Source organism: Anopheles aquasalis, chromosome 3 (assembly GCF_943734665.1).
Source record: "Anopheles aquasalis chromosome 3, idAnoAquaMG_Q_19, whole genome shotgun sequence".
Taxonomy (NCBI): domain Eukaryota; kingdom Metazoa; phylum Arthropoda; class Insecta; order Diptera; family Culicidae; genus Anopheles; species Anopheles aquasalis.
Genome location: NC_064878.1, coordinates 8515382 through 8537261, shown reverse-complemented (window position 1 = coordinate 8537261; position 21880 = coordinate 8515382). Strand labels below are relative to the sequence as shown.

General features: G+C 48.8%; 1 protein-coding gene across 10 annotated transcripts; it reads left to right on the top strand.

The window, feature by feature from the left end:
- The first annotated feature begins 6833 nt into the window (after positions 1-6833).
- On the top strand, positions 6834-21637 carry LOC126578873 (trehalase). 10 transcript variants are annotated; one of them, XM_050241841.1, is made up of 7 exons: positions 10755-10847; positions 17054-17371; positions 18094-18445; positions 18519-19631; positions 19703-19826; positions 20917-21043; positions 21527-21637. In XM_050241841.1, exons 2-7 carry the CDS (start codon positions 17178-17180, stop codon positions 21558-21560), a joined length of 1944 nt encoding a protein of 647 aa, XP_050097798.1. In that variant the 5' UTR covers positions 10755-10847; positions 17054-17177; the 3' UTR covers positions 21561-21637. The 10 variants fall into 10 exon arrangements, with proteins under 10 accessions (XP_050097804.1, XP_050097798.1, XP_050097803.1 ...); XM_050241842.1 differs by lacking the exon at positions 10755-10847 and adding an exon at positions 15672-15808; XM_050241840.1 differs by lacking the exon at positions 10755-10847 and adding an exon at positions 15672-15908.
- The last annotated feature ends 243 nt before the right edge of the window (positions 21638-21880 follow it).

Below are 21880 nucleotides of genomic sequence, written 5' to 3'. Positions count from 1 at the left end.
CATAATAAACGTACTAAGAGTAATGGAAACGGAAACTACAGAAGAGAAAGAAGGAGCAGAAGAAGAGCAGAATACAAAAAAAAAATACAACAAATAAAATGCTACCATGCGCGCATGCGAAAAGTATAAATTAATATTCCTCCCCATTACCCTCTCTCTCCACTCTCTTACATGTAAAACAAGAATACATTAATACACGCATTATACATTTAAACACTCAAAAAAAAAGATGAGAAAAAAAAACACAAAACAACTTGTTTCTTTTGGTTTACTCCGTTAGTTCCGACACCTGCCAACAGCTTGGGTTCCCAACAGCTTTCCTCCTACAACAACAAGTTCACAACACTGGCGTCTATAGTTTCCGAAACTGGCGACACACATGCATCACATAAACCATTGCACCAAACAGTTTTCCAGTGGTCTCTCTCTCTGTCTTTCTTGCGCGCGCTTTGAGTCCGGTCTACTTTCCACCACAACCAGGCGCCAACACTGCAAAACCTCAACTCAACTCTCAACCAACTCACTCACTGTTCATCGCCATCGTTCGACCTATACTAAACTTAACAACACGCAACATGACCTCGAAGATTCTTGTTCGTGCAGAGTAGAGCAAAGGGAGGGAAGAGGCCCTGAATACCCTGTTGGGGTCGGCATTGCGCTGCGATCCTCCTGCATTTCTGAGTTTTTTTTTCCTATGGGGATATAAGGCCGTTCACGTTCCTTAGGATAGAGTACACACAGAAATACACACGTTTTAGGGGTAAGTAAATGATCGTTTACTTTGTTTCTATGTTGTATTCCGTTGAATGGGTTACGTTAAACCCGGGATGGTTTTTGGGAAGAAACATTATCTGTAGTCATCTCGTTGATGTAAACTCGTATCACTGTGTTCGTTGTGTACTGTGTTGCATCACATGTACAGCGAAGCATTACGTGTTATCTCACTTTTGTACATTTGTATTTCAGTTACAAGTGAGATTGAGTGTGATTTTCTTTGTTATTCAATCTTTTGTTTGTAAAGTATTTCGTATGTTTTTTTTTATGTGTAATTCATTGTTCCATGTTGTGAGATCCACATACTGTACATATCCATTCTAGAACTCGCCACTAGTGTAGTTGTTACATGATTTAACCATGATATCAGTTCATTTTCTCATTCAGCGTACATGGTACATAGGAGCCACAAAACAGTACACGCAACATAATTAGGAAAAGCCATGATCTTGCACCGTAGAATACGCTGCTCTGCGATGATGACGATGTTTCCAGCCTCGCTAGTGAGCAAGGGAAGGAACCTCGATGTTTTTTGTTTGTTTTGGGTTTCGTTTCGTGTCCTTTCGTAACACCTTTTGAGCCACACACTCAAAAACCTACCGGACCCCCGGGAAAGCACTTGAAGCCATACAAAAAAAACTACAAAAGCAAAACCTAGCCAAACCATAATAAACATGATGACTTATCCCGGGCACTAACAACCGACATTGTAGCATGTGATAGCGCACCTTTCTCAAAAAACAAAGTCAGTAAAACAGAAGCAGCTTCTGAAGATTCGTAGATCGTAAGCGCTAAATGCACTAATAGTCAGCCTAGTAGTTTCCGTTCAGTAGGGCCCATTGTTCAATCCATTAGAATCACACACAAGGACACTTTCTGACACGCCAAACTCCGAAACAAAAACACACATAAATACTGTTCAAAGATCTTTTAGCAAACAAAACAGCAACTCAGCACAAATGCAGCAGAATTAAAGTCAACATTTAGCACAACGATAGAAGGGCACACCGCAGTGGCTGTGGTTAAGAGGCCGCCGTAGAATTACTAGAATGTCGTGCGGTGTGCCAAGCGAGCGAGCAAAACGAGGAAGAGTCTCTACTGTCAATTATTAAAATGTAACACAGCAGCAAAACGAACGGAATGCATAAACAAAACAAAAAAAAACGGACGTTTTGATATGGGCACCGGAAGGAGAAAGCGGGAAATCACCCCACACAAAGGAATGGAAATCCAAACTCCTTCACCTTCACCACCTTAGCACCAAACTGAGTATAAGTAGGAAAATATGTTAAGTAATACGAGTACGCGAATAGGAACAGCTTCCGTTTTGGGACAAGGAAACTTCTAGCATATCTTAGCAATTGGGTATCTATCATGCGTACAACTAATCTCTCTCTATCTCTCTCTGTTATCAACTAATGTTTCACCCTCTGTTACTCCCGCTTGTTGTTGAGGGTGTTAGTTGAGGAAATCCCCCGGGAGGCATGTTTTAAAGTGGACTTAGTCAAGTTGTAACAAAATGTGCTGTGTATAGTTAGGTTGTTCCCCCGTTTGCAACCCATCTCTGTCCGTTGGTGTCCTCAACGCTGAACACTGAATACCCACCTTAAAACTCACCCACCCACCCAACAGCAGCAGCAGCACCTGTTCTAGCGTCTATCCCCTATACTCCGCCGTATCTCCAGATGTCTGTCCTGCTGGTGTCCATAGTTTTAGGCTTGTATAGTTTGTTGCCTAACCTTTAGTGGCGAATGAGTGGCGAAGCAAAGCTAAGAGATAAGCAAATACGCGAGCAATGTCATGCGTACGGTCAGAGCCGGCGATACAGACAACTCGATACTCGTTTTATGCGCAATGTCAGGGATCAATGTTTTAAAAAAGTGACTGTAAAACTGTATACACCGTGTACCAACTCTAGTAGTCTAGTAGCGAATTGGATCTATTTACTATTTTAAGGACGAGCAGGGCACCACAAGAGAGTAACTCGTCAAAAGGGTTCTTGAAGTGTCCGTAATTCGTCGTCGCTTCAACGAGTGGCTCCAAAATGTTCGGTGGAGACACTCCTGCCCACGGACGGATCGACAAAATGCGACGAGAAAGGATACGAAGAGAGAGGAATCGAAGAAATCGAAGCAAAGGAGATCTTCCCCAGAAAAAGGTCAGACAAAAAATACCAAACCAAATACTAGCAGAAAACAATCGAACCGGAAGTCAGTAACACCCGGTGCCTAACAAACACTACTAACTAACTACCACTACTACCACCACTACTCCCGCCACACTGTCTAGTGATCTCGTATCTCGTCCATCCTATGCCCGCCGTGTCTATGCTATGCTGTAGCGTGTTTTACCCAGTACAGTTAGTAAGCAGTCAGAGCAGCAGAGCTCGTGAAATTGTAAATATTTTGAGTATTCGAGAGCAGATAGGTCCGCGATGATAAGCGTTGAGCCATCAAATAGCACAACAGAACACAATGAAAGCTACACACAAAAAAAAAAAACATTGTTTAATGCAATTTTAGTCTCCTGGCACAAGAGAAAACAGCAAAGAAGTGAGAGGAAGAGAGAAAAGGAAAGGAATGCATTAACAAAGTGATAAATTGCGCCGCATCCTCTGGAATGCAGTGAGGTCCAACACAATTTGCACCAACCCTCCGGGGGGGCGGCCATATTCGTACCTCGGGGGGGGGGGGGGGGGTCCGTTTGTAAATTCTCCTTCTACATTCCTCCCAGCCAGCACCTTTTAGCGACCATTTTTGCGCAGCAAACCAGCAAAGAGAGAGAAATGCATCCGAGAATTAATTCGGCAACAACAACAACAAATGAAAACGGAAACGAGAATGAACAACGCGGGCAGCCAGGCAGGAGTTAGTTAAGTAATTTGCCAAAAACTAAGTTAGCTTTTATTATAGCGTAATTGTAGTATCATGGTAATAGTTAAATCATAATGGGATGACTCACGGGGCGGCGAAAACAACACGAAAACAATGCGACTAGCGAGAGACCAAATGCGAAAGAAGAGAAAAGTAACATAAATTTCTCGAGAACAGAAATTCCATAAAGAAAACGAACATCAAAAAGGGGAGAAAAGTTGAAAGATAAAAGCACGAAATACGAAAAGTGCAAGTTGTAAGTGATGCAGATACGCGAAGCTCTCAGCTCAACCCAGAGCAGAACTATTTCGATATCGAGCAAGACCTTGCAGTCATTGTGGTTCTCTATGTTGTACAAAAAAACTGGTGGAAGTATTCTAATGCGCTACACGGTTGTTGTACTGCATTCCGGATAACGATTACCAGTCCTTCGTGTGGCCACATGCCAGCAATAATGGCACGCCCGAGATGGAATAACAGGATCAGCAATAGGGCAGTTCTCAATTGCACATTCACAAGGCCTGGGCACAGATGGCGGATCGCATTCTATCGCTCCGCAATATGACGCAAGAGACCAAGAAACATCACCAGCAACATCATCATGATCATAAATCGTCTTCATCCCCAAACCTCACCCCGGGGACGGGGGAAGATCGTTTTCCGTTGCGCATGGCAAAGCAAACACGCGTTCGACGAGTTGAGTACGAATGGAATAGTTGCGAGTTCAAGAAATAATAAATCATACAGAAAAGGTATTATGAAAAGGTAATAACAATATACATTAAAACAAAACAAAACAAAAAAATAAAGACCGCGAGGCAGCGAGCTAATATGAAAATGTGAGTTGTGGTGTGCTAAAATCGTTACAACCCCTGTTTGTAGCTCTTATTGTGATCCTTTGTTGTTTGCCGCACCGGCCATTACACCGGGGATGCTAACTTTCCCATCTAGCTCAATGTAAAACAGGGGCACAGCACGGTAATTATAATTATCAAATGACCACTAAGAACGAAACCATCGCCATCGCGTCACGTAACCGGTGCCATGTTGTCAACCGTGTTTCTTGGCACAACAACGCAACATACTTCTAGGTGACCTACTTGGACTTGAACCAACGAATCGGTCGTGCAATCGATCGAATATCACAGACCAATTGAACATGGAATCAATGCGACAGAATGGCGACGGAAAGAAGCATAAAATTGTGTGTCACTGGCGTTGGAAATGATTTCAATTTAAAATGATGAACCGGATGCCAGACGATCGCGAGCTAGTGCGTCAGTCGATGATCTTGACCGTAGTCGAGTGGCCCCCCAGCGGACTCTCTAATGCACTAGAGTGTTCGCATTCCGTGACACGCAACAACGACTGGAAGCTGTTTGCACGAAAGGCGCTCCTCGTTTGCGACTGATCGATAGTTAATGTCGGTCTAGATGATCTTTGCCCATTGGCCGAATGATATTACCATATCCGGTCTCCAGTGTCACGTGTCCGCGAGGAACATTCATCATTAGCAAGCGCTTTAAATCATTTCGCGATCGGCGGCATTTCAATTGGCATTTCAAATCGTGTTCACCAATCCTGTTCTGGAGAGCTTTTCCAGCTTTCATCCCATAATCCAAGCACTCGTTAAGACCACACGCTTATCGGGTGCCAGGTTTGCGCAGGTGTCTCTCCCGGGGGGGATCCACCATCTTTAGCTGTTTCCTTCAACGTGTGGCTTAATGGAACGCGATCTGGTGCACACATCAATACACAAGATGTGAGACACACCTCCATCGAAAGAAACTCTATCGCGAATAGAAAGAAACAGATTGACCGAAACATGGGGATCCACCGCTATCGCTGCCCCCTCCGCCATCGTTCAAGGTTACATCATTCGCGTCGTCGCGTTCTCACCACTTGGTGCGCTGGTTTGAGTGCAAATGACCGGGCGCACGCGACGCGAGACGAGCCCCCAAACGGCTGGCCACGTGCGTTGGATGCGCTCCACGTTGGAGGTCAGAGTATCGGAAAGAAATTCAATGAAAAAAATTCAAAAAAACGCGAAAACCGGTCGACTAATAGGAGAGCATTTTGTTATAGCTTTGTTATCTTTCAGCATTCTTTTGCAGAGAACCAAATTCAATGATTCCGGATGATAAGCGAACATTCCGAAAGTGATCGCCGATCGTGAACGCTTGATCACAACAGAATGGAATTGGCGCAACGCTACTGAAAACTGAAAGAACCCGAGAGCGATGCCTTTCAAGGTTGCGGAATTCAACATGCTACCCCACCCCCTGGCCTCCCTCCTTCCCCACTCTTCCAACACCCACCGAGAAGAGCCCAACTTGCGTTGCGTGTCGTCAATCGTGCGCACACGAGTGAGATCGTGTTGGTAAGCGCGAGCGCGCGCGCCCACCCGGTATCGGTCACCCCGCCAAGCCTCCTTTTCTCTGGCGGCAGCTGGTGGTTCGCTCTCGACCGGCGGAAAGGGGTGATTACGTGCACGCGAGCATGACTGGAGGGAGCTACACGTACTTTTACCACCACCTAGAGTACTCACATGAACAGTATATCGATTGATTCACCGAAGATAAGTAAGTCTGCACGCATGAGTCACGCCTGCTGCTGCTGCTGCTGCTGCTGCTGCTGCAACCAGCGGTAGAAGCGAGCAACATTGCATCATGCAGCATAGACAGCGCGAAGTGAAACCACACAGCAACCACAGTCAGTCAGTCGACTACTGGATGCGCGCGGTTTACTGACACTTTTTTGACGTCACCGCCTACTACAACCCCACCAGAGAGAGAGAGAGAGGCTGTGTGACGTCGTGACAAGCGCGCGAGAGTGAAATTCGCGCAGATCGTCACTGACTATCCAATGGTCAGATCCAATGGAGGAGATGGCAAGGAGAGAACGAGTGAGACACGAAAAAACAGCTGGCAAAGTATGCTACCGACGCCGCACTTTTGGCCAGCACTGTAACCGCACTCGGTGGTCTCAGTTGCCGCCGCGTGGTTGTGTATATCTCGCGAATTGGATATAACAGACCGCGTGAGCACGCTGTGTTTGTGACCGACCGACGACGATGACGATGATGGTGACGACGAACAGAGTTGTTGGCAGAACGAGCAGCAACAGGGGCAGCGGGATGCGAGAAAAACAAAAGCAAACGTTATAAAGATTGGTTCGCGCTCTCGATCGGCCATCAGTCAATTCGGATCCGTGTGCTGTGTGCCTTGTGTGGACTTCCGCGAAACCGCACAACCCCTTTCCAAGTACGAGTAAAGAGCAGGGAGAGAGAGAGAGAGAGAGAGAGTGAGTGCGAATAAGTGAACCACCGGATACTAACCGTGTACTACTAGCAGCAGTTGACCGCGTAACAGTCTGCCATTCGGACGCACTCGTTTATCGTTCGACATACGACGAAAAGGATACCATATTGGTGGTGCTGCTGGAGATTTGTGCGCAATCTCAGAACGTGTAACAAGTGTGTGCTGCCTTTGTGGAAGCCCGAAAGGAAAATTTAGAAAAACAAACATACAGTGTCAGAGAGAGAACGAGAGAGATAACGAGAGAAGAACCTTTGGCACGTGAGTGAAGAAGGTGGGCGACCTTTTCCGCCGATTCACGTGCTAGCAACAGTGCGTTACACTTTCGTGCCTCTTCCTGCGTTCAAGCTGTTGCTCCGTGCTACTCCACGCCTACTCCAGCGTGTTTCCAGTCGAGCGTTCTCCGGCAACAAAATGGCCCAGTAAGTACATTCAACCCTTGAATAAGTGTTAGTAGTAGTATTTGTCCCTTGCTCACTAGTTTGATAAGTGATTGCATCATCAGTGAAGCCGACAAACAATATCGCGCGATCACGTATCTGCGTCAGTGGTTCTCGGCACAGCATCCTCTCGCTCCTCGATGGCGATCTCAAGCGGCAACAGCAGCAGCAACAGAGATTCCTTTGCAAGAAGTGAAGAAGCGGAAGGAATCTGCGTGCCTCTGGGTATGTGTGCGTACGCCTGTTTGTGACCCTGAGCCGAACAGTGAATGTCAAAAGCGAGCGCGAGTCAGGGTTAGCGCGCTCTGCTACCACCCGCTCCTCGGACACACCGGCTCTTGTCCGATCGATTTCTACTGCTGCTTCTGCTGCCGCTCTCGTTCGGTCTAAAATTAATCAACACAACATGCTCTACCCTCCACTCTCGCCACCCTCGGTTCTGTTTTTGGTCCTCAGAAGCACAACATAACGGTCAGTGAGCACCGCGACCATCGGTTGTCGCGAATTTCGGAACAAACAGGTTTGTCCTCGCGATCACCACCACCACCACCACCACCACACCGATACACTAGCCAGTGCCACGTGTTCACGCAATGCCGGTTCACAGACAAACGGAGTTTTTTTTGTTGTTGTCGTAGTACCCATTCACAGACATCGGACTTGTCTGCGCATCATTGGGTCATTTTCATTAACCTTCGCGCAGTTGCGATGACGATTTCCAGGATTTCCAAGCATGGCAACCGGCCCGGCCGGACCTCAATTTGCGGTTCTTTGATTGTTGTTCTGTTCTGGTTTTTGCGCCGTTTTTGTAATTGGCGAACATCCGCCATCGTGAGTGAGGAAAGAGTCGTGCGCGCGGATCGCACGATATCGTGTCGACATGATCGTAGCTGTGTACGGCGTGCGATGCAATCAATTTGAGGGCAATTAAGTTGCTTGATTGCAATGAAACTAATGCTGGAATGCTGTAGTTTGTTCTCGAGAGTGTCGGCACGAGATCTTTGGCATTGACGATCGAGCCAAAAATTGTGTTGTCTGTCTTGTGTGTCTTCAGTAGACTGTATAAACTTTGATAGCAGCTCAACTCTGCATCCAGTATGGTCAGCAGCACCCGGAATGAGTCCGTAATTTTGCAAACCTCACGATAACGGTCCAACGGTCGGCTCGCCATGATAAGACGTTCGGCAAAAAATCAATCAGTGCTTCTGAAAAGCTTCCCGCTATCATCGAGCACCGTTTACAACCTTCACGCTTAACAGCTCTTAGGCTCTGTTATCGGAGCGGGATTCATTCAATAGAATCTTCAACCGACATTTGGTTTCATGATTCTCGTACACGAACTGAAGAGAGTCGTACAGCAGCGAGTGAGTGAGTCATTATCATAACGCGAGCGTTTCGCATATGACCACTACACTGGATACCGATAACGACTCTGTGGCTGTTGCTGCTACTTACCGGTACGAACTGCTGTGACACTGTTGTACATTTTACCGCCTTCCTGCGCTCACTCTCTCTCGCGTGAGTGCTATTTACTTAACATTAGTTCGCTGTCTGTAGCGAGATAGCGACGATAAGAGGCCGGGGCCAATCGTCACTTCCCTAGAACAGCTGTGTCACCGCGAGCTGCTCCGTAGCCGGGTTGGTCCGAGAGCAACAACGTCTAGACGACGTCGATAAACTCTCGTTAAACATCGTTAACTCCCAGAAGTGTGCTCAATTGAGCTGGTCCGTGGTCGGGACGTCATCGAATAGATCGCCGGTGTGTGACGCAATCCGTTACGCACCCATTCCTTGGCAAGATGACGCAAAACGGGCAGATAATTTCATCAATTCCAATCATTTCGACCATCCCCAGCACGGTTTGTGCAGATAGCGTAACGTCACAGCGGTGTATCGTTGGGAGTATGCTCGTGCGCATTAGCATAATGCGCGAATTGAAAAGGCAAACACTTCCGGTTGCGATACGAATTCCTGCTTCCAGGGAGCCGCACAGAGCACTATCGCTGGAGCACAGGCGATGAGACGAGAGGTTCAACGAACTGCAGCGAATGGCCTTCAATGTTGAGTTTCATGCGCAAACACGTGATTTATGCTTTCGTTTAAAAAAAAGAAGATAAACCCTTGATGTCACGAAGAGGTACGCAGCTTATTTGTACGCTGCCGATTGAGCTACTTTGAGCTACAGAAGGGGTTTGTGTCTTCGCTACTCGCGCTCCGGAGAAGAGCTCGCGTGATCTTGTTTGTGATCTCTTGTGTGATCTTGTTTTCTTTGATCGAGAATATGCAATTTTCGTTGCCTTTTTTTTTTTGTAAATCTCCATCTCATACTTGTTTTTATGAGTTCAGAGCATCAAGAAGCCTTCTGAAGCAAAAGAAGATCAAGGAAAAACATTAAAAAACACTCCAAAGGATAGAATTAAACTCGCGATCTATCCATTCACTAACCTTTTTACCTGTCCTGGTCATTTGCCAGTGATTTGGCCACCACGTCCTTGTACACGGTCACGCCGTTGAAATTCCTGGCTTCAGTGAACCGGTTCACGCACCGCTGAACACGCCAAACAAAAACCGCGCAATCTGCGGCCCCGTGAGATCAGCATCCACACCGGCATCCATCGCTCCATTCATTAATGGGGCGGCACTGGGCGGAGGGGCAGGAGGAGGTCCCAAAAAGGGTCAATTTCAAAGTGCAATGACCGATGTTACAGCAGCTGGTGGTGGTCGTGTTTCTGTTTGGAAATCTCTATGCGGCGCGTAATCACTTCAAAGCTGTGCGCCAGTTAACGTGCCAGATTACCAAATGAACCCTCGAAAGCATAGCAGTGTGAGAGAGAAAGAGCGAGAGAGAAAAGTAGTGCTTTATCAGCAACGATGAGAGGAGGCCGATCGTTTGCCCCGGTGCACCCGTAACCTACTGCTGCGAGCCACAAACAGCGAAGGCCAACGATCGAACACCAATCAGTGGCCAATCATCAGCCGGTCGTTCACGACACTAATTGACTTCTAGAATCCGATCCTCACTGATTGGCAGTTCGTTGGCTACTAGCAGCGATCGCTAGTTCGCGATGCTACGACGGCGATGGCGTGTGCTCTCCGCCATCACCCTGCACCCCCTTTCCTCGTTCATTGATCCCTTCTCACGGTCCAGCACACAGGGGGGCTGGCGGCGAGAACGAAGAGACAAATACCACACGATGGCGATCGCGGCAGTCCACTGAGCGGTGGACTGTCCCACCCTTCTCGGTTGCTCTCGGTTCGGTTGGTCTCTCGCAATCGCACTCGGTCCACTAGCGCGCGCTCCGGCCCGCGTCATCGTCAGTTCCAACACAGTCCACACAGTAGTCCGTTCGCGATTGTTTCGCGATCGTAACCAATAGTCACTGTCGTCGTCGATCGCGTGATCCGTGAATCCGTGGAAATTTGCGTGCAGTTGCACTAGATCCGTGAGTTCGTCCGTTCGACCGAACAGCATCCCATCGTTTGCAGTGAAAGTGAAATTCCGGTGCAAAGTGTTTGTTGCATTCGAACAGCTCGCTTGCAGCGATGTTTGCGATGTCTATTGTGATCGAGCCGTGGTCGAACATTGTGGTGTGGCAGGTGATGCAATCAACCACCACTACTAGAGCGACGCGGACACGTGGTGATAGCACTGGCTGGCCACTGGGTTTCGCGCCCAACGGTGGCCACTTGTTTGAGTCGCACTACTACCGATCGAGCTCCATTTCTTCGGGCTAAATTTTCTCTTTCTTTTCTTTGCTCTCTCTCTCTCTCTCTCTCTCTCTCACTCTCTCTCTCTCTCTCTGTCTCTCCCTTGAAAGTGCAACAAAAAGTGCAATTCGTTTGCTACGTTTACTGCATTTGTTGTTGTGTTTTTGTTATGGTCTCGCGGCGAGCCTCGCTTGTGCGAATTCTCGCTTCGCGAAGCACTAAACAGGCTCGCATCGCGTCAGGCAAGAGAAACCGCTACCCAAGAGTCCACCAAGGCCAGAATCGGTGTTTGTGTCCGGCCACGGCCTCTCTCTCTCTCTTCGTGAAATGTCACTTCCGTTCTGGTCCCTTTTTTGGTCGCAAATCTGCGTCCTTCACGCCAACGAGGAGACCACGAGGACCACACCGGAAACCGGCCCACCAGCCCACTATACTGGTCCACTGGTTTGGTTCGCGGACCTCGCAAATCGTGATGACGATTGCGATCGAGCTCATGAGGTGGGGACCTGGATCGTGCCTTCGATGTCCTTCAACTTCAACGTCGTTCGACGCTTCGAAAGTGAAGCACACGACAACGCGAACAGCGTGAACGGTAGCACCAGCAGCTCACGTTGCAACGGCGTATCGACCGCACCGATAACATTCGCTCGAACGCACCCCCCCCCCCCCCTTCATTCTAGCTTTTCCGCATAATTATGAATCCGTTCTCGCGTTCGCCTTCCCGTTCTACTATCGCAAGCGGATGCCGTGGGAAGCACGAGATGATGTCCGATGGAATCCGATGCCTGGCTACCGGGCTGTCCCGCCGGATTGCGCAACAATGCGAGCCGCGCGCTAGAGGAGGATGCTTGATCGCGATCGCTCGCTGATCGTCATATCTTAATTGTGCGGACGCGTTTCGCGTTACGGTCTCGCGATTCGATTCGCATTCCAGCGAAGGGCCAGTAGTGAGACTCGGAGAGTGCAAAGCGCAAGGTGTTTGCCACGCTGTGGGGTTAAGAGGTTGATCCGATCGGATCATACGAGCAGACGGACGATCAGATCGCTTTGTTTCCTTTTTCTTCTTCTGTTTCTGGGATAATTGAGGAGCAAACGATAATCGCGCCACTAACAACACTCGACGAATGACACAAAAGGGCCAAAGGCCTCTCTCTCTCTCTAATGACAGTGCCATTGTGCAAGGCGCGCCCTTCGATCATGAGGTGCGTTTTGCCTGCGTGTATGTCGCATTTCCATTTGCACAATGCTGCTGCTGCTGCTGCTGCTAATTATGCAAAGAGCACATAATTGGTTCTAAGCGAAGCCAAAACGGTAGAAGGCCATTTGCAAAGTGAGGCACCAGTAGCAGCACCAGATAGCGATCTTCCGCAACGTCGTCGTGCGTTACGCATGATCATCGCCACGCAGCTCCACCGGGTGCGATCGTACGAGCTGCGACCTACAAAAGGGACATTTTTTGGACACCAAAGTGCCTTTGTTTTGCTGCATGGGACTATCTCTCTCTCTCTTTTACGCTTGCACGCTCGCTCGGCTTAAGGGAAATTCCCTTTTTCCCTCGCTGGCGATCGCGCTGGACCAGCGCAGCACATTCCTGGCGTTGCTGGCGCTTTGTGGTTTTAGCCTCGGAGTGACAAAGGTGTCGTGTGGTGGTATCATCCTCACCGGAAACCCTGCTCTTAAAAATGAGCTGCTAAGTCAGGAAAATAAAACGAAGAGCCAAGTGAACGAGCGAGCGTCCAGCGTTCAGGTGGTGATAACACGCTTCGCGGTCCACGTTTGGTGATCGCGCCTAAAACCGAGCGCACCTTCAGCGTACATTTGGCACGATCATCATTATCAACAGCATCATGTTGCTGGTTTCGAGCGACGTCCCCAAGATCCAGCTCATCCCGGACAGGTATAGAGACTTTGCAGATTTACCGATCAGTCGATCAGTCGATCACCAACAAACCATAAATCGTAATCCTATCTCCCGTAGACCGGTTCTCGAAAAACAGACGAAAAAACGAAAGAAGAGAAAAGGGTGAACAGCACACCGAACCGAAGAGGTCCCCGAAAAGGTCACGCTTTTAAAAGATTTTATTTGTTTTTTTTCTCGCTAAAAAATCGCGTTATCAAACACGCGCGATCGCGCCGAATTGGACACCTCTCTCGTGGCTGCTCGTGTCGTTTCTGTTTTGTGTCCATTTGACCCCTTGTCGTCTCTCTCCTCCAGCGATATACGGCAATGGCGACGCTGAGAAGCATTGAAACGATCGTGTTCAGCCGTCGTCTCCGCGCGACACGGTAATAAAAATTTGCAAATTGCCCATCAATTTTGCCAGCGACAAGCGTCCAGTGACAGCTCACATGGCTCATCGCAGTGGTTCTTCTGGTTGTGCAAAATCGTTTTTTTATCCTTCCATTTTTTTGTTATCCATCAAAACAGACGAGACGAGAGAAACAAAAAAAAAAGGGAGGAAGATTCATTTTAATATTAATGAGCACCGAAATGAGGTTGCACAAAACGTGTCCAATGGCTGGGCTGGAAGATCATGACTATTAGAACCCTGGCAGCACATCGCCAGGAACCATTAAGCACCTGATCACACCTTCTGCTGCTACAATCGGCACCTACACCGTGGCGCGACCTTCTTTGTTCCCTCTGTTTTTTTTTAATTCCCGCCCCTTCTTGATATCGCGGTTCGTCCTCCTCATTCTTGGCCTTCCACTTGCTGCGGTATACGTGAACTTGAGCGATAAGGCGTCGCTTGACAAGCACACTAGAGTGCCGCTCAACACGCTCACTCGCTCCGTTCTCCCAAAACCGGCTACGGTGAGGGTCGCGTGGACCCTGGAATGGATGGATGGATGTGTGGTTAGCATTGGAGGAGTGGTACCGAGCAGATAACGCTGGTCGCATAATAATCACACAGAACGAAATGAGCGCTCCGTACGCACACTTAGAATTGCATTCAGTGTTTTCTTTTTTTCAAAGCCAAACAGTGCCAGTGGTGCGTACGAGGGGCGGCCTTGATCATGAGGTAGCCCGTGGGGCGATAGGGCCAGCGCAACCGATAAGGCGACAACTAGTAATCGGTTTCTAGGCTGGCGCGAATGTGCGCTGCCTAGTGCACGTGTTTGGGGTGTTCCCGCGGATCGATGCTCTCTCTCTCTCTGGATCGATCGCGAGACACAAACAGTGATTGCACGTGGTCGCCGTCGACGTCACTGCGCTAGACCGTGATCAATCTTTGCGATCTTCCACATTACTACGCGTGTACTTTCCCAGTTGATAACGGACGCTTCTATCGCGCGGTTTAATGTCGTTGCACGGGAAACGAGTGAAGGATACGTAGCCAAATTTGGGCCAAAAAAGTGCTGCAGTGCCTGAACCATGGCAACCCCATTGGTGTGCCGTCTGGTGTTCCGAGGGGCGCTAGAACACCAGTACGCAGTGTCGGTAGCGGGACGAGCGGGTCGCCGGCTTCTGCTCGCGGTTTGCACAGCTGACGGTGCCCGCACCTTGGCCGCGACCGGTAGTAGCTGCTGCTGGCAGCAATGGCGAAGGACAGCGTGCAGTGTCAGTGTCAAACGGTGGCAACCCACGCTCTGGGAATTGATGAGGTAAGGTTGATGGCAAGCGCGCGCGCGCGCACGGTGCGATTCGATGTGAAGATGCGCCATCACGTAGGGCCTGTTTGTTAATCAAAGTTTGTTGCTAATTACAAATTGAGCTGATGCTACGCTTTGGCCGTGAAATTTGCGATTTGTTTTACGTATTAACCAACCGCAAAAAGCTTCACCGGATCTGGGAATTTCCTTTGAAAAAACAACAAATAGAATTTCATTAAACACACACCCGATTAGGACATTCCGACGCCGGGATCCAGCTGTTTTGTGAAGGTCAGCATAATCAGTAATTATGCCAACGGACTTTCCACTTTATCAGCTCCAGTGCGAAACACACAGCGATTATACAATGTCTGCGAGGCATCAAAAGAAAGTGTAAATATTGTGGTGAACCGGACGTTGGGATATTCCAAAAATGTCCTAGTGGCCATACCTCCACCATAAAGCGAGCAACGATCATTCGCCTCTCGCTCTCAAGTGTGCGCGGGCGTATGCTGTATGCTGTTCATAAACCACGGTGCCGCCTAGAACCAGATATCATTACCAATTGCCATTACCGGGGCGCGAGGTAACGCCGACATTGCGGTGCGCCAAATGGAAACCAAGATAATAGTAATTTGCGGTGTACTAAAACGGTCGTACCGTACCACACTAGTACGCTGCTGCTGTTGCACAAACACCAACAACTCTAGAGCACTCTCGCGCCGCTAGTACTCGCGCTCGCAACTCGGCGATACTGATCACCGTACAGCGGGGACATTTTTTGCTCGCGCGCGCCGTCAGCGTTTATAGATTCGGATTCATTCGGCGCCGAACCGAGCGTTGGGGGATTTTTTGTGTTTCCACATCAACACCACTCCCTTCCGGAAGAGCGCGATCATCTCTCTGCGACACGACATTAGAGTGCAGAGCGCAGCATTCGCGAACAGACGGGCAGACGAGCAGACAGACGGTTGGTAGAGGGCTCGTGGCGCGGTTTATAAAACGGCTGGGTGCCGAATTGATCCGCCTCATTGACTGCGGGAGTTCGCGAGCACACAGCACAGACCGCCGCAGAGCAACACAGTTCAGCTCGGAGATAAAGGCAAGATTGTGTTGCTGCTAGGCGTGGTGTGATCTTCCTTTTAGCTGGAGGATCACGCGAGTGGATAAAGCGTTCTGTTTGTGCGATCTTATCACTGGAGGTGACAATCGAGTGTAAGCGAGTTCGGTGAAAGTGTCTGCTGGTTGGTGATAAGAAGAATCCCCGTTTCCTGTCTTGTGTTTTGCGAAAGTGCGCCACAACTGAGACTACCACAATATATATTTAGAGTGAATGATCTAAACACCAAGAATGCTCTCTTCGTTCTTACTTGATCATTGTGCCAATTAGAGAAGGAGAAGGACTATTAACCTCATCATCGCAGCTGTCATTTTGCAACAAACTCAAAGGCACGGCCCTGCCCTCAATCGGTCGTCATGGCGGCACTCTGTGCTGTTTGACGACGTCTTATCTTCCTTGACGAATGGAGATACAGTTTATAGACCTTCTGCCACTTTCCTGCCCTTTCCTTTAGTAGACCAAGTTCTAGAAAACTCAAGCATTGTGACACAGTTTTTTGTAACATTTTTGAAGTGATCTTTTCTGTGATTTTCTTACCCTTTTTACCGTCAAAGAACAGTGCCGCAGTGACAGTGTTAGTGCTGATTCACCAACCTCTAGCATCCTCGCCCCCCAATCGAGTTTCCTTATCGCAAATTGGCGCTTTGCTATCAATTCCTAAGCGATAAATCGCCCTAAGTTTCTGCCGCTTCATAATTGACCATAGAGGAGTGCGATTTTACACTGACAATCCCCCCAAACCAACCATTGAACAGTCAAAATCGTGTCAATCGCGCGGAACAATCGATAATTGAATGATCTATCCATTGTCCTCCGTCCTAAGACATCCATATGATGGAGCACCGCAACTCCTTCCACGCGAGAAGATGTCGTAATGCCGGGGGCCTTCCATAGAGGTAGCTCCAAATCCCCCGCCCCAGGCCACGACGGTATTGGCAGAAACCTGTTCACGATTGGTTTCCGAAGTCGCCTGAGTGCTGTGAATTCCCCCCGATTCACCCCGCTTTGTGATTCCGCACGTGATACTCGGGATAACGGAAAGTATTTTTAGCATTTGCATTCCCGTATGCTGCACTAGGCGCTGCCGGCTGCGGATTAGCTGGAAATTCCCCGAAACTAAACAAAAATTACCCACGGACACCTGTCCTTCTTTACGGTGCCTGAAGTTTCGCTCGCTTATAAGATCACTTGATTAATCCGATCTCGATGTCATTTTCGCAACCAAAGTGGTGAAAGGAAGTTCCTAGCTGTTAGTTCCTCTTGTGATAGATCCTCCAGAGTGACCGAACGGAGATTTCGGAGCGCTAGTCGATTCGTAGCCAGTGCTTAAATAGAACAAATTGTGTTAGTGATGTTACAAACGCGGTCACAGCCCGTAAGGAGGCGCCAGGTGCCGCGTCAATCGATCGCGATCACACTGTTCGTGGCTTGCCTGGTCTGGAATGGTGGTCCGATCGCGGTCCGTGGTGCCGCCCTGGTAACCAAAGAGGTGTCGTACATTGTTGACAATCGGCAGCAGGCAACACTAGAGCCCTCGTGCCCGAGGTAAGGAACGACGATGGAAAATTGGTTTTGTGTCATTTTCACGCTAGCAAGCAACGCGCCACTCATTACCGCGCAGTACGGTGTCGTACGGCGTATGACCTTGCGGTTTTCAGACAATTGCTTTCGAACATCCAAACCCAAACACAATTCCAATTTGCACCCCCGCCGGTTGCTGTTGCTGTTGTGCTGATGAGCAGCTGATGGGAGCGGAGTGTTAAACTGGAGTAATTTTCCCGTAAACATACGACGACGAGGAGATCGCTATGGGAGCAGTGTTGCGTTGCGTTCTAAAAATGCTGAATAATTTATGGATAAACTGATGCTAACCAGAAGCACGTGCGCTTTTCTGTTTGATGAGCTGCGGATGTGTTTTTTGATCCGATGGAAAAATCAATTCAACAAACTGCCGCATTGCCTCGATGCTTTTGATGGTGCAAAACAACTCACAGCGAAGAAATTGAGGAGTCATTGTAGTAAATGAAGTGCTATTGTTTCGGACTCCGAGCTCCGGAGCATACTACGATGATGTAAACAGCATCCGCCAAGCACCCGTATTGAGTCAATATGTAGTTCAATCTGTAGCACCATTTGTATAGCGATTGGAACGCACAAACATCAGCTACTTAATGTCCTCCTCTGGGTCAATCAGGAAAAAGCGCAGTACAAGTGATTCGCTAATTCCCTTTTTTCACTTTCCGATTCGTCTCTCCCCCTCGTTACAGTGAGATCTACTGCCATGGGGAGCTGCTACGTACGGTGCAGATGAGCGAGATCTACCCGGACTCGAAGACGTTCGTCGACATGAAGATGCGCAAATCACCGAACGAGACGCTCGCCGCGTTCCACGAGTTTATGGCGGCCCAGAACAATGCGCCGACGAACGCGAAGCTGCTCGAGTGGGTCGAGCAGAACTTCGAGAAGCCGGGCGCCGAATTCGAGAGCTGGATTCCGGGCGATTGGAAGGAAAACCCACGGTTCCTGGAGCGCATCCGGGATGCGGATTTGCGCGAGTTCGCCAGCCAGCTGAACCAGATCTGGCACCAGCTGGGCCGCAAGATGACGGCGGATGTGGCGGTAAGTGCGCAAGAAGCTCCTAGAGAGGTGTAAGAAATTGATCATCAGTGATCTTCCGTCCCTCTTCACACAGCTCAATCCGGATCTCTACTCCATCATTCACGTGGACAATCCGGTGATTGTCCCCGGTGGTCGGTTCCGGGAGTTCTACTACTGGGACTCGTACTGGATCGTGAAGGGGCTGCTCCTGTCGGAGATGTACTCCACTACCAAGGGTATGCTGGAGAACTTCCTCTCGATCATCCAGCGGTTTGGGTTTATCCCGAACGGTGGCCGCATCTACTACAGTATGCGCTCGCAACCACCGCTACTGTGCGGGATGGTGAAGGCGTACGTCGATGCTACCAACGATACACAGTTTGCGATCGATGCCGTTGAGACGCTCGAGCGAGAGTTCCAGTTCTTCATGAACAACTACGTGACCGAAGTGAACAACCACCATCTGGCGACGTACGGGTACAAATCGAGTGGTCCACGGCCCGAATCGTATCGTGAGGATGTGAATACGGCCTCGGTGTTCCAGCGCGAAGAGGACAAACAGGACTACTACTGTGAGCTGAAGGCGGCCGCGGAAAGTGGAATGGACTTCTCCAGCCGGTGGTTCATTAAGGATGGTACAAATGCGGGCAATCTGACCGATCTGAAGTGCCGCTCGATCGTGGCAGTGGAGTTGAATGCGATCCTATACTGGAATGCGCAGGTTATTGCCGAGTTCTACGGGCTACGGAACGACATCCAGTCGGCGGATAAGAAGCGCGAGTATCTAGAGAAGGCAGACGAGCTGAAGAAAGCGATCAATGCGGTGCTGTGGGATGAGGAGGAGGGTGCTTGGTTTGATTATGATTTAATCAACAAGAAGCTACGGAAATACTTCACCCCGACGAACCTATCGCCGCTCTGGGTTGGTTGTTATGATAAGACGGATACGGCATTGGCGAAGAAAATCCTCGGCTATATCGAACGGTTGAAGCTGGATCAGTATCCGGGCGGTGTACCCAATACGCTCCAGAACACGAACGAGCAGTGGGACTTCCCGAACGTGTGGGCACCGATGCAGCACATGCTGGTGATGGGTCTGGACTCGCTGGACAGTAAGGAAGCGAAGGAGTTGGCGTTCCAGTGGGGCCAGCGGTGGGTGCGCGGTAACTACATTGCCTACAACAAAACACGCGCCATGTTTGAGAAGGTAAGTAGCAGCAGGATTGAGCTGTTGGCACAACCTGTTTCTAACATTTTCCTCTTTAATTTTTTCCACAGTACGATGCTCAAGAGCTGGGCGGACACGGTGGAGGCGGTGAGTACGATGTGCAGACGGGATTCGGTTGGACGAATGGCGCCGCGATGGATCTGATGAACAAGTACGGTGACCGGATGACGACAGGTGCGACCAACTGAATTTCCTTCTCCCCTCCCAACATCCTTTCGAACAACCTTTTTCATCCTTCCTCCGGCATTACATATCGCCTGGTGCAATCGTGTTCCATGTTCTGCCCCATTGCCGTTTGTGTCTGTTTTGCGTAATGTCCTCTGCATCTCCTACCCTACTACATGAGCACGACCACAAATACACGCATACAGTCCCGAGATGATTATAGCAGAAGCACGACAATGAGAAAGATCAAGGGTGATCACATGACGAAGCGTACAAAGTAGCAAATATATACAGAGAGAGCCGGCAGTCATAGAAGGCATGGAATGGAGTACTGCTTCCGGTCTCGCTTTCTAGGGCTTTGAGCTTAGGGAACGTCGCTCGAACAGCTCGATACGTACAGGGAAGAACGGAATCTCAACTAAAGAAGACGTGGCCGAAGTGGAATTTTGGGGCCAAAATCGATAGAGGCCGCGCAGAACGGATCGCTCAAAAATTGTATCCTACCGCGCTTGTCAGCGGACCTTACTAGGACGACAAGAAGACTAGTTGAACTTGTTTTGATCTTGTAGCTCCGTTTTTTTTGTTTAGAATTTATCGCAAATGTTTGTGCGAACCGAGTAGAGAGTAGCTGATAGGTTTTTAGAAGCATTTTTCTGCGACGCCGTGCTACCGACAATAGTAGTGGTGGGTGCTGCTTGTATGGTTTTATGTATCCAATATAAAGCGCGAGCAGCATTCCGAGAGCGGCGGAACCGGAACGTGACCGACGTGAAGTGAAATAAAACTAGAATTTACATCATCGAACCCCATTGAACTCATGTTTCATATGTGTACGTTGGACTGTGGTATGTGTAAAGCATTCTCTAGGAAGGGTCCTCCCACGGGGGGATCTCTCTTCAAAATTACTTCGCATCATCCTGATTGGAGCATCATCCTTTTTTGGAATCATGTAAGTTATGTTATGTGGATTAAATCATTCGTTCCTCTGTTCATTCATATCGCTCAACCCCTTTGCATCATGAAAGCATCGTGCTACCATCGCTACTAGGTGACAATTATCTGAATTTTAAAGTATCCTTTTGCCTTACCGACCATCAAGCAGCCCATGCAGTACAACCGACACCGACACCGATCCCTGGAGGCGATGGCAACGGAGCGCTGGTAGCATACTCGGTCAACACCGGCATCCTGGCTACAATTATTGCATTCTTTGTGGGAGTTTTTGGGTGAGGTACGTGGAACGACAACCCGCCAGCTGCTGCTCCACAATAGCTGCTAACTGTGCTCTGTTATATTTGATATCTTTTCAGCATTCCACCTTGAGCAGCAGCCGCGTAATGTAATGTAATGGCATGAACCGCAAGTAATGAACCGCCTGTGGCGCAGCGGACCGAGCATGACCGCTGCTTTGAGGATTGGCACCGATGTAAAATGTGATAATCTTCGAGTTCGTTTGGCATTCCGGAATACCAACCCTACATTCCTTTTATCCCTTTTTGTTAAAAAGTATTAAGCGTGTGCGCATGTATGTGCTAACAAGTATTTCGCTAAACCAGCGCCCCCCGAGAGCCACTATTATGTGAGTTTGATTAAAAGCTTGAAAATTAACCGTTTTTGTTGTGTGATGAAGAGTGTCTGCTGAGATGATTTGCTGATTATTTTCTCTCTATCTTTTCTATTTCCAACCGTTTTGCTATCTCGCTCTCTAGAAGCATATTTCGACGGTTTTTCGGTAACCGATAACGTGCCTCTCGTGAGCATGCGATGCATCCGAAAAAGGGTTTCCTTTTGGTATCCAATAAACGTACCGTGAAAATGTGTCCCCCATTGTTTGTCCAGCCAGTTTGCTTACTTATCTGCTGCTACAACCGACGGGCGAGTAAGGTCTGCCACAGACTATGGTGTTCAACTCACGTTTTATCGGTTTCTCGTCACAGGGTTCTTCTGTCCTGCCAAGGACTTTTCGAAAGAAACTCTTTCCCAGAACTCACTCGAAAAATCTTGCAAAACAAACACTTGTTTCAATCACTTTCTGCCTTTCTTCTCGGACTACAGCACTGTGC